The following is a 13,601-nucleotide window of genomic DNA, read 5'->3' on the forward strand; positions in this document are numbered from 1 at the left end:
GGACGAATAGATTGGATTGATTGTGTTGATGATAGCTCCTGTCCTGTGGTCGGACAGGCTGAACCTAACCATGCTCCCATCTTTCATATCTATCAAATTAAATCTCCCTGAATGTTGTATCTTGACCTCAGTGGCAGAAGAAGGTTGGCTCTTGCATTTCATACTTTCCTGAGGCTTCCACAGCATCATGTGTATCATTGGAGTGTGAAGCACTAACCATGAAATGGAAAGGTATTAATGTGACGTGTGGCAGATGTACTGGTTTTACTGAGATAAAGGCCTTCTTGGCACCCAGCATGGTGCTCAAAGTGTTTGAGATAATGACAGATTTGATTGGAATGTGTTAGACTGAGTTTATATCTGCATTGTCATTTAGCTGTCAGCGGGCAGAGCTCCTGTTCTTGCCATGGGGTTTGCTTGTAAGATACTACAGTATCTTACATATACTGTGTATATATATATATATACATATAGATATATACACTCACTGGACCCTAGTGCATCTCAGTGGCTGATTTTTGCTTTAGCAGTTTGCTGCAGTGCTGTGCAGCTTGCCACCTTCCTGTGCTGTGCTTGGGAGCATTCTGATAACATCCATGCCAATGGGCCTGGGCTGGTGATGGCCAGTGCTGCTGCTCTGGGCAGGCTCTAACTCCAGTGGGAGCTCCTAGAAAAGGGATTAAGGGATTGTGACCTGTAGATGGAGTCCCTGGAATGTGGATGTGGTGCACCCCAAGGTGTCAGTGGCCATGGGTGTCTCCATGTTGCAGCAGGTACTCAGTGAAGCATCAGTGGCCATGGATGAGGCCAGGCTGGAACACCTCTGGAACCTCTGGGGCCACAAGTGTCTGCACATCACAGAGGGCTCTCCCCTAGAGGGATTGTGGCCCATGGATGAGTCTATGGCAGGGCAGGGGCAAGAGGAGGGGCTCATCACAGTGTTATCATGACTGTTATCACTGTCACCCCCTGCTCATCACCCTGAGAGACCAGGGGTCAAAATTGTCACCTTGCACTGTGGTAACTTGGGATTTGAGTTGCATGTTGTGGGAATTTCTGTATCAGGAACCCCCTGAGCCAGTGGAGGGTGAGCTTCACAAGAAGCAGTGCAAGTGCAGCAGTGACCCCATCTGAGCTGGCTTTGTGCCCAGAAACTCCACCCAGCACAGTCCTTCTCCTGCCCCAGTGACCACCATAAGAGATGGACCCCAAAGTCATGGACCAAGTGAATTCAATGTTCATTTTGTAGGTGTTTTAACAGGATGGCCAACAGACTAAGGATTGATACCTGCTTATAAAAGGGATGGGAAAGGGGAGAGGAGACAGTAAATGAGGAGGTCTTGGGTGGTGTGGGACCTGAGCATAACCTAAATGGAATCAAATAAAGGGTGAAGATGGTACTGGTTTTATCCAGGAAATAGTAAATTTTCTTCATAATAGCTCATATGGTCTTGTGTTTTACATTTGTGATCAAAACCAGTGTTGATAAGGCAGGGATGTTTTTGTTATTGCTGAACAGTGTTTGCATAGTCTCAATGCCTTTCTTATAATTTGGGAGTTCTTGAGGAGTAGGGAGTGGATACAGCTGGGACAGCTGACCCCAACAGATCAAAGGTGCACCCCATACCAATGGTGTTGTCGTCAGCAATAAAATGTGGGGAAAAGAAAGAGGAAGGGCGGGTTTTCAGAGCCACAGCATTTGTCTTTCCAAAGAGCCACCACACGTGATGAAGTATTTACTTCATCAGCATGATGAACACTTTCCTGGAAGTGGTAAACACCTGCCTCCTGATGGGATGAAGTGAATTAATTCCTTACATTGTTTTTCTTGCGCATGCAGCTTTTGCTTTACCTATTAAATCTTCTTTTATCTCAAGCCCAAGTTTTCTGACCTATACCCTTCTGGTTCTCTCCTCCACTCCACTTGGCAGGGAGTGAGTGAGCCATATGTTTAGCTGCTTACTGGGGTTAACCCACCAGAGCTCATCAGCCTGTTGTAACTTCAGGCAGTGTTGCTGCAGGGCTGTGGTGGAAGGGTGAGGCCACTGCTGTGAGTTCACAGAATCACAGAATGGCCTGGGTTGGAAGGGGACTTTAAAGGTCATCTTGTTCCAACCCCCCTGCCATCTTCCATTTCCTCTAGACCAAGCTGCTCAGACCCCCATCCAGCCTGGCCTTGAACATCTCCAGGGATGAGGCATTCACAACTTTTCTGGGCAGCCTATGTCAGTACCTCACCACCCTCACAGTAATTTTGTTTTTTTCTAGTATCTTATCTAAACCTACTCTCTTTCCATTTGAAGCCATTCCCCCTTGTCCCCCAGTTGTTAGTGGGACATGCGCTGCCCAACTCAGCCTTGAACCTAAGAGCAGGAAGAGATGGGAACAGGCAGAGCAGTTTTTGTGTCTGAAAACCCCTGGGGAGATTTTGATCAGGCCTCATCTCCCTGCTGAGAGTAGAGAGAAACCCAAAGGGAATGGGATAGGCCACATCTGCCCGAGCTGTGTCCTGAGGGGCTTCAGGGGCTGTGGTATTTGCGTAAGGAATCTGCTGTTCCACGAGATGCAGCTGCAGGCAATGGAGAGAGCAGCATAGAATTATACAGTCACAGAATAATCTGGGTTGGAAAAGACCCTTAGACTCATCTCATTCCAACCCCTTTGACATGGGCAGGAACACCTCCCACTAGACCAGATTGCTCAGAGCCCCATCCAACCTGGCCTAGAACACTGACAGGGATGGGGTATCCACAGTTATTCTGGGCAACCTGTCCTTAGGCTGCTCTTCCCGTCCACTGATAAATGCCAACCATACCAACTGGTCTCACAAACTCTTTATTGCCTTTATAACCTTGCCTTGGGGCACCATGAGGGGTTTACAATGCTGCCGACTATCACAGGGATCTTCAGCCTTCGAGCAGAGTCCTGCACAGCTGGAAACTGGGGCTGCAGCCCTCATGGCATTCTTGGTGGGCAATTTCCCCTTTGTGCCTGTGACCACAGTCAGCCAGCTCTGGAGGACGTGGAACTGCACTTATTCTCAGTCTGGCAGCCATGAACCCCTCCAGATCCCTGCAGCAAGCACGGTCTGCTCTGCTGCCAAGGCACTGGGATGCAGCCATCGGTGGGCATGGTGGTGTCTCTGCCCTTTGACCTGATGCCTGAGCCAGATACCATCAAAGAGAATCTCTCCAATTGTCTGGCTGACTTTTCCAGAGCTGCCATTGCAGATCTGTGTGGCCTTGGCAGGCAGCTGCTGCCAGGAGTGTCACAGCTCCTGGGCTTGCAGCTCTTCCCTTGCTGTAAACAGATGCTCGCCTGATCCCCATTCCCAAGGGGAATTTCCAGCCCCTCTCACTGTTCCCAGCCCCTCACACACTGCCTGCAGCCACCTGCTGAACCACAGATCCTGGCTGCCTGTGGTCCCTTGAGCAGTGTCCCAGCTCCAAACAATGTTTTTCTCATGTTTAGGCATGTGTCCTCTGCATCCTCCTTGGTGATGCCCATCCTCTGCATCCACCCATTTGGTGATGCCCAGGTCACACACCCAGTGTTGACTCCCCAGGTCCTCGATGTGCCTGGGTCAGCCCCTGCTCTCTGTGTGCTTGGGAGGAGGCTGCTCTGCATTGTGCAGGTCTCCTGGGTGGTGCAGGGTGTCTCCTCTGTGTAAATTGTGTTTGCCTGCTGCCAAAATGACCCTCAGGTCAGTCCTCATGTCATATAGTGCTGGCCTGGTGGTGGAGCCAGCTGTTGCCAAGCTCTGAAGGCTCTGTTATTCTGCCCTACTCCTCTGAATCACTGTTCATGGCCAGTTATAATTAAGCTTGGGGTATGTAACTTATCTTTTAACTATATCCACACAGGAAGAGAGTTGTCCCCTGCACAGCTGAGCTCCCAGAGCCTCCCTATCCACTTCCCTCTCTTCCAGCAGCCGTTTCCTTTCTGTGCAGGCTGCTGGGAGCAACTTGGCCAGTGACTACTCAGGTGCCCTGCTGGCCCTGATGCTCCTTGGTGCCAAGTCCTGATGCTCATGGACCATGAAATGGGCAAGCAACATGGTGGGACTGGTGTTGGTGCCTGACACCTCCTCCTGCTGTGGGGCTTCATCTCCTTTCTCTTTGCTTTCTCTCTGCTGTTTGTCTTTTCTACTGCTGCCTGGGCATTTGGCAGCTGCTTCCTTGGCTGGGGTGTCTGGCTGAGCCACCACAAGGAGCAGAGCCCTTCTCTGGAGTTTTCCAGTCTTGGCTGAAGCATATCTAGCTCCTAGTTTATGGCTTGTTGTAATGTCTTCTGCAAAATCTCCAGAGCCTTCTCGATGTTTTGCTTCATTTCACTTTGGCTGTCTTTAATTCCTCTATCTCCACACACAGCCCCCTGCCACTGCTGAATTCACTGAATGTGCCAGCTCCTATTTCCTCTGGCTCAAGCTCACAGGGAGGTGAGCTCGTGCCAGAAGCGTGGGGCAGAGGGGGCTGCTGGGCATCTGCAGTGGGGCTCTGCCTGGTGTCACAGTCCCACCCCCAAGGAGAGAAGGAGCAGTTTCCTCTACAAAAAACCACTTAGACAGCTTTTTTTTTTCCCCAGCAGCTTCTCAAATCTCTATGAATTCACAGTGTAGGAGCGTCATGGGTGGGGACGGTCGGGACGGACAGAGACGAGAGATCTCTGCAGCCAGGTCGTGGAGCCTGTGGTTTGTTGCAGAGGGCCTGGGTGCAGGGCCCTGCTGGGAGCTGCCAGCCACAGCTCAGAGCAGGACTGAGAGAAGAGAGGGATAGAGAGGATGAGAGGGTAAGAGGGTAAGGGAGTAAAAAAGGTAAGGGAGTAAAAGGGTAAGACAGTGAGGTTCCATTACAATACAATAAATCTTCTTCTGTGTTGGATATTCTAATTCTCACTAACCAATCTAGTACAATATTCAAATCCTATGGCATTTCCATACAGCCTGTAAGAATCATTACATCACCATACTGTGTTACATTTTAAACCCTAAAAACTCCTCTTTGGACCCCTTCTGCCAAGCTGGCAGGGTCTGCTCTGACCCTTGGACCTGCCTGCAAGCAGAGGGTGTTGTTTCATCAAAAGGGGATTGCCTTCAGCCAGCCACACCATTGTTTTCCAGTTGTTCAGTAACTAAGGTATCTCAAAGCTTGCTTTCATTTCAATCTCGCTTATAGTTTCTATATTCTCAAAATCTTTTGCCAGGCAATCATATTTATAAGGCTTTCCTTTTTCATCTTCCCCAACACCCAGGCCAGAGCAATGCCCTCACACGTGTCCATCCCAGACAGAGCCTGTCCCAGACTGCCATCTCCCACCTCCCAGAGCTCCATCCTGGCTGGCACATGCTGTGCCTGCTTCGGCAGCTGCTGCTCCCCCTGCCCTGAGAGGATTCCTGATCGTTCCATCTCCACTTTCACTGAAGGCTGGGTTGGTGCCAGTAGTTTCCACCGAGTTTTACGCTGCCATATGAGAACCCATGGGATTTCTGGGTGGAGTATTGATGTGCTTCCTGTATTGAGGGAAGAGGTGGGGCTGTACCTGTGGTTGGTGGAAGGGATGAGGGCCAGCTGAGAGGGACACTGTGTTTGGAGGATTCTGCAAACAGCTAAACCTCTCTTCCTTGAAATGTCTCCCACTCTCTGCCTTGTCCCCTGTCCCACACAATTCTTGGCCACCCCATGGGTGTCTCCACCATGCCACAGAGGGACAGGCTCTGAGCCATCTCTCCTGTATGTTCTGTGCATAGTGCACACTCACAACAGCCACAGTCCAAGGATCACATGTGCCTCGATCAGGGGAGCTGAGAATTGAGCAATGCTGGCCATGCATTTTCCATGGGGACACAAAACTTGCCCATTCCCTTGATTTTGGGCCTGAGCAAGCACTGTGTGCAGCACTGCACACTCTGCAGAGCCAAGAGAGCGCTGTTCCAGGCTGCAGGATCTGCTCAGCTCCCTCTCATCCTGTTCACTTAGCCCCTGAACATTTTCAGCATCCTGCCTTAAACCTGGATCACTCTGCAGTGATGCTTGCAACCAAAGGTTAACCCACACCAGGCTGGGAAATCAAATTTCTGTCTGGGGAAACAAAGAGTGTACATGGGGCAAACTTTTCAAGGCTGAAGACCCTCTCCCAGCCCAGCTGGCTCCAGCACCCGTGCACTCCTGGGGAGCTGTTTCCTTGCCCTTCTGAGCATGTTGTGCTGATCCTGCTCTTCCCACTGGCCTCGCTGAAGGCCGGGGACAGCGCAGCAGCCAGCAGGCAGCCTGCCCGGCTCGTGTGCCGCCGGCTTCCAGCAATTATTTCCCGCATCCCAGGGAATGTGTCGCTCGTTGACATTTCTATACGTTGTGCCTGGCAGCCGGCTCCCCTTCCCAGACACGGGGGCTTTCCACGCTGGGCGCTGCAAAGTACCTCTGCGCCGGGTCCTGGGAATCGGGGCCTCTGCAGGAAGGAATGTGCTGGTCAGCGGGTTGAACTGAGCCGTGCGACCCTGTTCCTGTCAGCAGTGACTGTAACTTGGAGGCAGCATCCGCAAGGATTTGGAAATTCCCAGTCCCATTGGTTGGCCCCTCTTGATGCCTTGAGTTTGAGGAACCTTTGCTCCCAGCCCGGAGCTGCCTGGGAAGCAGCCCCTGCAGTCTGGTTAAGTGGGACAGAGCTGGAGGCTTCTACAGTGCTGGTGGTCAGCCCAGGCGTGGATGGGCAGAGAACAGAACAGATCTCCTGGCAATATGGGTTGAGGTGCTAGGAAACTGTGATGCTAGAAACCGAGGGAGTAATCCACACATGAATCCCAGGTCCTGGAGCTCCGGTGCTCTGGTGCAGGGTGCAAACTTGGGAAAGATTTGGGATGGAGGTTTGAGAGACCTGTGGTGGTTTTACTGCCTGGGAGCAGGTCACGAGCAAGGCAGTGAAGTGACCTTTGCTACAGTCCCACTGTTTCTGTGCACTCTGTGCGTGGGGACACCACAGTCTCTGCCTAGGACACCCTCCCCTCTTCATGCACTGTGGAGGCTCCTCCGCCACAGGGATGCGAAGGGCTGGAGCCGGGCTGCCCGAGCACGGGGGTAGCTGGAGGCATCATCGCACAAAACCTCATTGCAATGGCTCTGTACAGTGTCAGACACAGATCCTGTGGTCAGAGATGGACTCTCTGTAGCTGAGACACCTCAGAGGGCATCCTGCCTGGCTGTGCATCCCTCCCCGTGTCTGCCTCCATCCTGCACCTATGAGCCATGGAAAAAGGAGTCACTGCAGGAGCCCAGGTAAATAAGGAATGGGTTATGTGCAGGAAATTGTGCCTGCCCAGCTGCTGGAGGCTGCTGGTGTTTGAGACCCATGAACAACCTTGTCTCCACCCCTACTACTGTCAGTTCCTCTGTGTCTCAAAAGTTTGGTTATTCCTTCAAACAGGGATGCTCACTCATCTCTCATTGCCAGAAGCTTCCTTCTTTCTCCTTGGGCTGGGGGAACCGGTGACAGAGAAAGGCACATCAAGAGCCAGGAGTGAAGGGGGATGGTCTGAGGGAAGGGAGGCAGAAGGGGAGACAAGGCACGGACCCCCAGACTGCTTTCCAAGGGGCCCTGCTGCTCAAGCGTGCAGATGCGTCTGCAATTGCCAAGTGCCCCTTTCCCTCGTGGGACCTCTCCAGCCACCTTCCCTGTGAAGAGTGAGAGTCTGCTCATGCAGATGCTTTGTTAGAGGTGCAAGTCACAGCAACAGGGAATTGCCAAAGACTGATGCCTCTGGGAAGGGAAACACGTGCCCTGACCCTACTCAGCAGCTCAGACCGTGTTTGGGGCTGGCCTCTGGCCAGAGGTTGCTGCTGTGGTGTCTTCAAAACACTCAGAGAGCCAGGGACTTTCCAGGATCTTGCTGCCTTAGTGGGACTGGGCAAGAGAGGAATCTGGGCTCTGTGCTGGGACTGCAGAGCTCCCCTGGGCTCCTTTGCGAGCATCCAGGCACTGCTGTCTGGGGAGGTTGCACAAGAAAGGGCTGGAAAGGCACTAATACCAGCATGGCTCTCATTTTCTGCCCTGTCCTGATGCCACCAATACTCTGGGATTAGGGAGATGGGTGACAGCACACAGGATGCCTCTGGGAGCTCCTTCCCCATGCTGCCAAGTACCCCGGGGAGATGCACCTGCAGACAACCTGCTACTGCCCAACCTGCTGCCTGCCTCAGGCTCTGCTGCCCGGCTCCACAGCAGCCTCTGTGCTGCACAAGCGTGTGGGGGTTTGCCTCCCCCCAGCTGGGCACCCCTGAACGGGATCTCCATGCATGAGGGATGGAGGAAGCCCCAGGAGTGCAGCCCTGGCACACTGCCCCACTGTCCCAGAGGAATGCTGCTCTCCTGGCTGGCAGTTGTTGGTGATCCATGACTCCTTCTCCCTGCTGAGGGGAACGAGAGAGTGGGCACCTTACACAGCTCTGCTTTCTGCAGCAGCTGCGACTTTGGGCTTCTTCTGGGCTGCTCATGGTCCTTGATGTCTGTTTGACAGGGTCATTGACAGAAACTGGTGGAAGGTCCTGGTGTTACAGCCCAGCAGCGGGGCCCTCAAAGGGGTTTGATCCCCACTACCCTTGGTTAGACCCCATGAGGGCTGCCCATTCCACTGGGGCTCCCAGGACACAGCCGGCATGAGCACTGGGACAGGAGCTGTCCAAGGAGCTGGAGGTCAGCAAAGAGAGGCTGTTAGCAGTGAGTGGTGAAGGATGGCGAGGGGGAATTCCTGCTGCTGGGGTTGTCCAGGGGGGCTGGAGTGGTGCTGGGGCTCTGGAGCAGGGTGAGAGGCAGCAACACCAGACCCATCACAGGAAACTCCAATTAAACAGCGAGGGAAATGTTTTCAACTTGGGGACGTATCAACCACTGGAACAGGTGGCCCAAAGCAATTGTGAAACCACCTTGGTCTCTTCCAGACCGTGCTCTGGTGATTACCTGAAAAATGTCTGACTGTCCTTTCCCCATAGCAGGACTGGTGTCACGCTAGCTGCTCAGGGCTTGGTCCGCTAACAAAGGCCATCTCCTTGAATGGGTTTTGTCACCACAGGAATTTCCTGTGGGGTCCTGTTCAGCTCTCTGGGTTCACTTGTATGTGGTCCCCATCTGTCCAGCTATGTCCAGCTGCACAGGGCCGTGTCACGCTGCTGTGGGTTTTCGCATCCTTGTCAGCACATTCCTTCAGCTACTCAAGGTCCCCACTCACCCCAGCTTCCCTCAATTTGATATCAGCACCAAAATATGATGGGCTGTGATGTTTTCCTCAGCCCCATTGCAGTCTGGCCCTCACACATCCCAGCCCTACAGCTCTATTCAGTTTTGTTCAGTTGGGTTCATCCCCAAGGCAGCCAGACATGGATGGGGGCTCAGGGGGAAGGGGTTTGGGCTCACCCTGAGCCACTTCTCACCTACTATTTGTGTTGGTGGTTGGCTTGGAAGCAAATCACCAAATGGGGGAGCAAACCAGGTTGACTCCTTGGTTTCTTTGAAGGCTTGGCCACCTTCCAGGATCCATTTCATGGGAATAAACACCCGACCCTCTGAGAGCAGGTAGTGGCAGGTTGTGAGACTGTGTAGGAAACTGGAGCCCACAAACCCATCCAGCTGTGAAGGGAGCTGTGTCTCCAGCACGGCCCCTACCTGGCACCCCCCTGTGATGGGCAGCTGGGAACAAGACAGGACGTGTCTGTAAAGGGGGGCTTGCAGCTTCCAGGAATCCCCCACCCTCTACTCGTGCATCACCCAGCCCTTGGCCGGCTGGTGGGCTGCCTGCCAAGCTGTCCAAAAACGAAAGCAAGGAATGCACAGATAAATAGGAGCAGCCTCAGCACGAGGCAGCAGTGCGTGTCCTACTCCCAGACCTTGCCCTCCTTCCAAGCCTTGCCCTGCTCAGCGCCCCTGGCAGCACCATGGCTCTCCGCCCCTTCCTGCTGCTGCTGCTGCTGCTGCTGGCTGCCGCCCTGCTCATCGCCCAGGCTCAAGGTGAGGGGCAGGGAGCCCTCCTGCCTGCTCCTGCTGGGATGGGGTGTGTGGGTCCTCACTGGGGTGTGCGCAGGGTGTGGGGTGGTGTTTGTAGGGCCCTGGGGTGTGCAGGTGTGTGTAGGGCTCTGTGTATGTGTGTGTGCCTGTGGCATTGGCTGGCAGGGCTTGCTTGGCTTGGAGTGTGTCTGTGTGCATGTGCCTGGTGAAAAGAGCAGAATGATGTTCAGTACCTTTGCAAGGTGCTCATCTCTGCATCAGTTTCCCCGCCACCACTCTCAGATGTGGTGTCTCGTATTCCTGGGACCAGGTCTGACCTGGGCACTGGGGTTCAGAGCTTCCAACCCCACGTGGTGCCCAGGATCACCCTGACCAGCCCCATGGCACCAAAAAAGCCCCGTGCTGTCAGCTGGCATTCTGTGCTGAAGGTGTCCTGACTCACTGGCGATCCCAAATCCCACACGCCCTCCTTGCTCACAGGCATTGGAAGCTCAGCCTTGGACTGCTGCCTGAAGAACAGACCTTTGAAGAAGGAGATCCTCGGTGGTGTGGTGACATCCTACCGCCACCAGGGACCCGAGTCGGGCTGTTACCTCCGTTCTGTTGTGTGAGTACCCTGTGGTGGCCAGGACCACGTGGAACAGTCTGGCTTCAGACAAACCCTTCCCTGTCCTCCCTCTGCTCCTCCCCCAGAAAATCTTTCTGCTGCTCCCCCAGGCTCATCACCAAGAGGAACAGGAAAATCTGTGCCTCTCCCACTGACGACACTGTCCTGAAGTTGATTCAGCAGCTGGACAAGAGGGCCAAGAATGACAAGAACAGGAAGAAGGGGCAGACCCAGCGTCCCAGGGGGAGACCCAAGAAGCAGAGGCGGCAGCGGGTCTAAGTCAGGCCTGAAGAGGTAGGTGAGGGGGGTGAGTAGAGTGAGGGTGCTGCACCCCATTCTAGATCCTTCTCAGTGGGAGGGTGGCGTTCAGCTCCTGGTGCAAAGCCTGGGAGAGCTGTCAGAGTCATGGCTGGAGCACAGAGGCACTTAGGGAACAACTCTTTCCTGGCTTGTGCTTGCCTTGAATTTAAATTTGTTTCTGGATCCGCTGGGATAAGGCAATGCTTGGGATGGGCAGGGTAGGTCACAGCAGGGAATGGCCCAGCTGGGGTGGATGATCTGGCTGAGCCCCTCTCCATCTCACACCCTCCTGCTTGCCTCTGTCAGGATGGACGCCTTCCCCTGGTGACTGACCCACGGCAATGGCAATGGCAATGGATGCACACAAACCACACACCCACCCACCCGCCAGCCCCAGGGCGGGGATGGGGCAGGCTGAGGAGGATTCCCTCTGCCCCACCACCTCTTTGTTGCTGCTATGCCTGACACAGAGATCCCCCAGCACCTGCAGTGCCTGGGCGCTCTCAGCAAAGCAGGCACCCAGGTCCTCGCTCGTCCCACGGCCAAGTAAGTGGGGACCTGGGCGTGGGAGCTGAGCCATGGCCTCTAGAGGGAAGTGGACGTGCTTCCCACACAATGGGAGTTATTTAGCCTAGCAGGACGGACGCTTTTCCTATGATTTTTTTTTGGGGGATATTATACATTTGTATTTATATTTGAAAACTGTGCCTTCATTCAGTTTTCCTGAAAGGCTTTACTTCTCTCTCCTTACGCTTCACAAAGTAGCCTTTATGCTGAAGGCCGGACTTTCTGGAAGATTTCTCTTATTTTTCTACCAAATAAACCGTGGCTGAATTTTATTTTCCTCTCATCTCTTTGCTCCTTCTTGGCTTGCAAGGCATGGGGAACCAGGCAGGTCCCAAGTCCTGTGGTCCTACTTGAGCTGCTTGCTGGGTGCTTCTTTGCAGAGCAATTAATAGCAGCTGAGATGGAGAGTGTTGGGGTAACAGCGTGTCTGGACTGCTCTAATCTTTCAGGTTTTATGGTACACTGCTGCACTGTAGTTTGTATAAAGATAGCCACAATTTGTCCCTTTGGTTTTTTCATTTTCTTTTTTAGGTACAACATTTCCGTGAAATCAGAACTAATTGTTCAATTTAGTGGAATTATACCCTTTTAGCTCCCCTGGCTACAAAATTGCAATGAAATCAGAACAAATTGTTCGGTTTAGTGGAATTTCACTCTCTTCTTTCCCCTGGCTTTGCTTATGTCAGGGTTTCAGACACTAATAAGACAAATGCTTAGTTTTCTGGGGGGAAAAAAAAAAAGCCCCAGCAACCCTCTCATACATATTTACCAAATCTGAAAAGCCCACATGGGGAAAAGCACATGTGAGGCTGTGAAGGTGGGGGAATAGCAGATTTTGTAAATTTTACTGTAGACATCCTGCAGCCATTTGAGAGCAGCTCTATCCCAAACATTTAGTGAGAAAAGTCACTGAGTAGAGGACACCTTTAGGTGAGACTGCAAGTGGAGATGGGACAGACCCTTGGGATAGGGGCTGGGGGAAAATGGCATCTCCCTGTGCTTGCAACCCTCTCTCCTCTCTCCCTGGCTGAGAAGGAACAAATAAAACTGCTGTGCTACAGCCACGCTGCTATCTGCTTGCAGAGATTTTGAACGTGGACTTTGGTCAGTAAAGGTCTATTAAATCATATAAATGCAATAATAGGATTTGCAGAGCTTAACAGTATCAGCACGGGCAGTGTGTTTGTTGGAGTAAAGCTTACAGCTGAGTGTTTCTACCAAGTATGTATCTGGCTTGATTGCTTTATTAATAGGGCATTTAGGTTTATCATTTTAAGGCTGTGCAAAGTAACTGTGAAGTCCAAGAGACTGGCCCTGAGCATGGGACAGGCGCTGAGCTGTCTCCTCCTCCACGCTGAACACCCGGCCGTCTGCCAGACCGGCTTTTGGACAGGATGTGTGGCAATAAAATGTATTCTTTATAACCAAATTCTTTTGTTCTGGCTGTTGTGATGGGCTTTGGTGGGGTGGGAAGGGTTGCATGGTGGGGTGTTCTCCTGCCCCACTCACCATCATCCCCCAGGTCCTGGCTTTTGCAGTGCTCCCGTGTGATGCATCCCTGGGGTGCTCGGGCTGGGAGCTGCTGGCACAGGGGAGCAGTGCAAGTCCCCTCTCTTGTAGCTGTGTTTCCCAGCAAGGTGGAGACATTCTGGTTGCTCATCTGTCCCTAGTGAGGGGTTCTGAGGTGCCAGAGAACATGGGCACAACACTGGTTTGGACACAGCATCTTTTCTCACAGCCAGGCTGGTCCCTCTAACTCCATCCTGGGTGTGCACTGCTTGCTCAAAGCAGGGGCTCTGTGTTCCTTGCTGCTTTGGGATAACAGCAATAAAACAGGTTATGAATGAGGCTATACTCTGGACTGGGCTTTGCTGGGAGCCTGGGAACTGATACCTGCACACAAGGAGTCAGATGGGGGTGCCATGAGAGGGGTGGAGGCAGCCCTGTGTTTGATGAGGACACAGTGCATCCAGGGGCCCTGCCTCTGATGAACTCCTTGTGCTGGTTGTGATGTCAGGGGATTGTGAAATGGTTGCAAAAATTCCCAAGAAATGAGGTCTAGACAGATACATCTGAAACCACAAACGGCTAAGCATGAGAATATGGTAGGAGTGAGCCAGCATGTGAAATGTGCCCTGGT

At 52.8% G+C, this 13,601-nt stretch overlaps 1 protein-coding gene across 1 annotated transcript; it reads left to right on the forward strand.

Moving 5' to 3' along the window:
* The first annotated feature begins 9,917 nt into the window (after nt 1-9,917).
* Nucleotides 9,918-10,873, forward strand: LOC128941681 (C-C motif chemokine 16-like). The gene is made up of 3 exons (XM_054283566.1): nt 9,918-9,990; nt 10,468-10,594; nt 10,705-10,873. The coding sequence occupies exons 1-3, from the start codon at nt 9,918-9,920 to the stop codon at nt 10,871-10,873; spliced, it is 369 nt and encodes a 122-aa protein (XP_054139541.1).
* The last annotated feature ends 2,728 nt before the right edge of the window (nt 10,874-13,601 follow it).

The sequence above is a fragment of the Melozone crissalis genome, unplaced genomic scaffold (assembly GCF_028551555.1).
Source record: "Melozone crissalis strain CALT ecotype California unplaced genomic scaffold, PUWL_Pcris_2 ptg000036l_1, whole genome shotgun sequence".
Lineage (NCBI taxonomy): Eukaryota > Metazoa > Chordata > Aves > Passeriformes > Passerellidae > Melozone > Melozone crissalis.

Bases quoted from the DNA above. Each gene is read 5' to 3' on its own strand.
- LOC128941681 (XM_054283566.1), top strand. From the start codon at position 9,918: ATGGCTCTCCGCCCCTTCCTGCTGCTGCTGCTGCTGCTGCTGGCTGCC. The intron at 9,991-10,467 runs GTGAGGGGCAGG...CCTTGCTCACAG, and splicing joins GCTCATCGCCCAGGCTCAAG to GCATTGGAAGCTCAGCCTTG. The intron at 10,595-10,704 runs GTGAGTACCCTG...CTGCTCCCCCAG, and splicing joins TGTTACCTCCGTTCTGTTGT to GCTCATCACCAAGAGGAACA.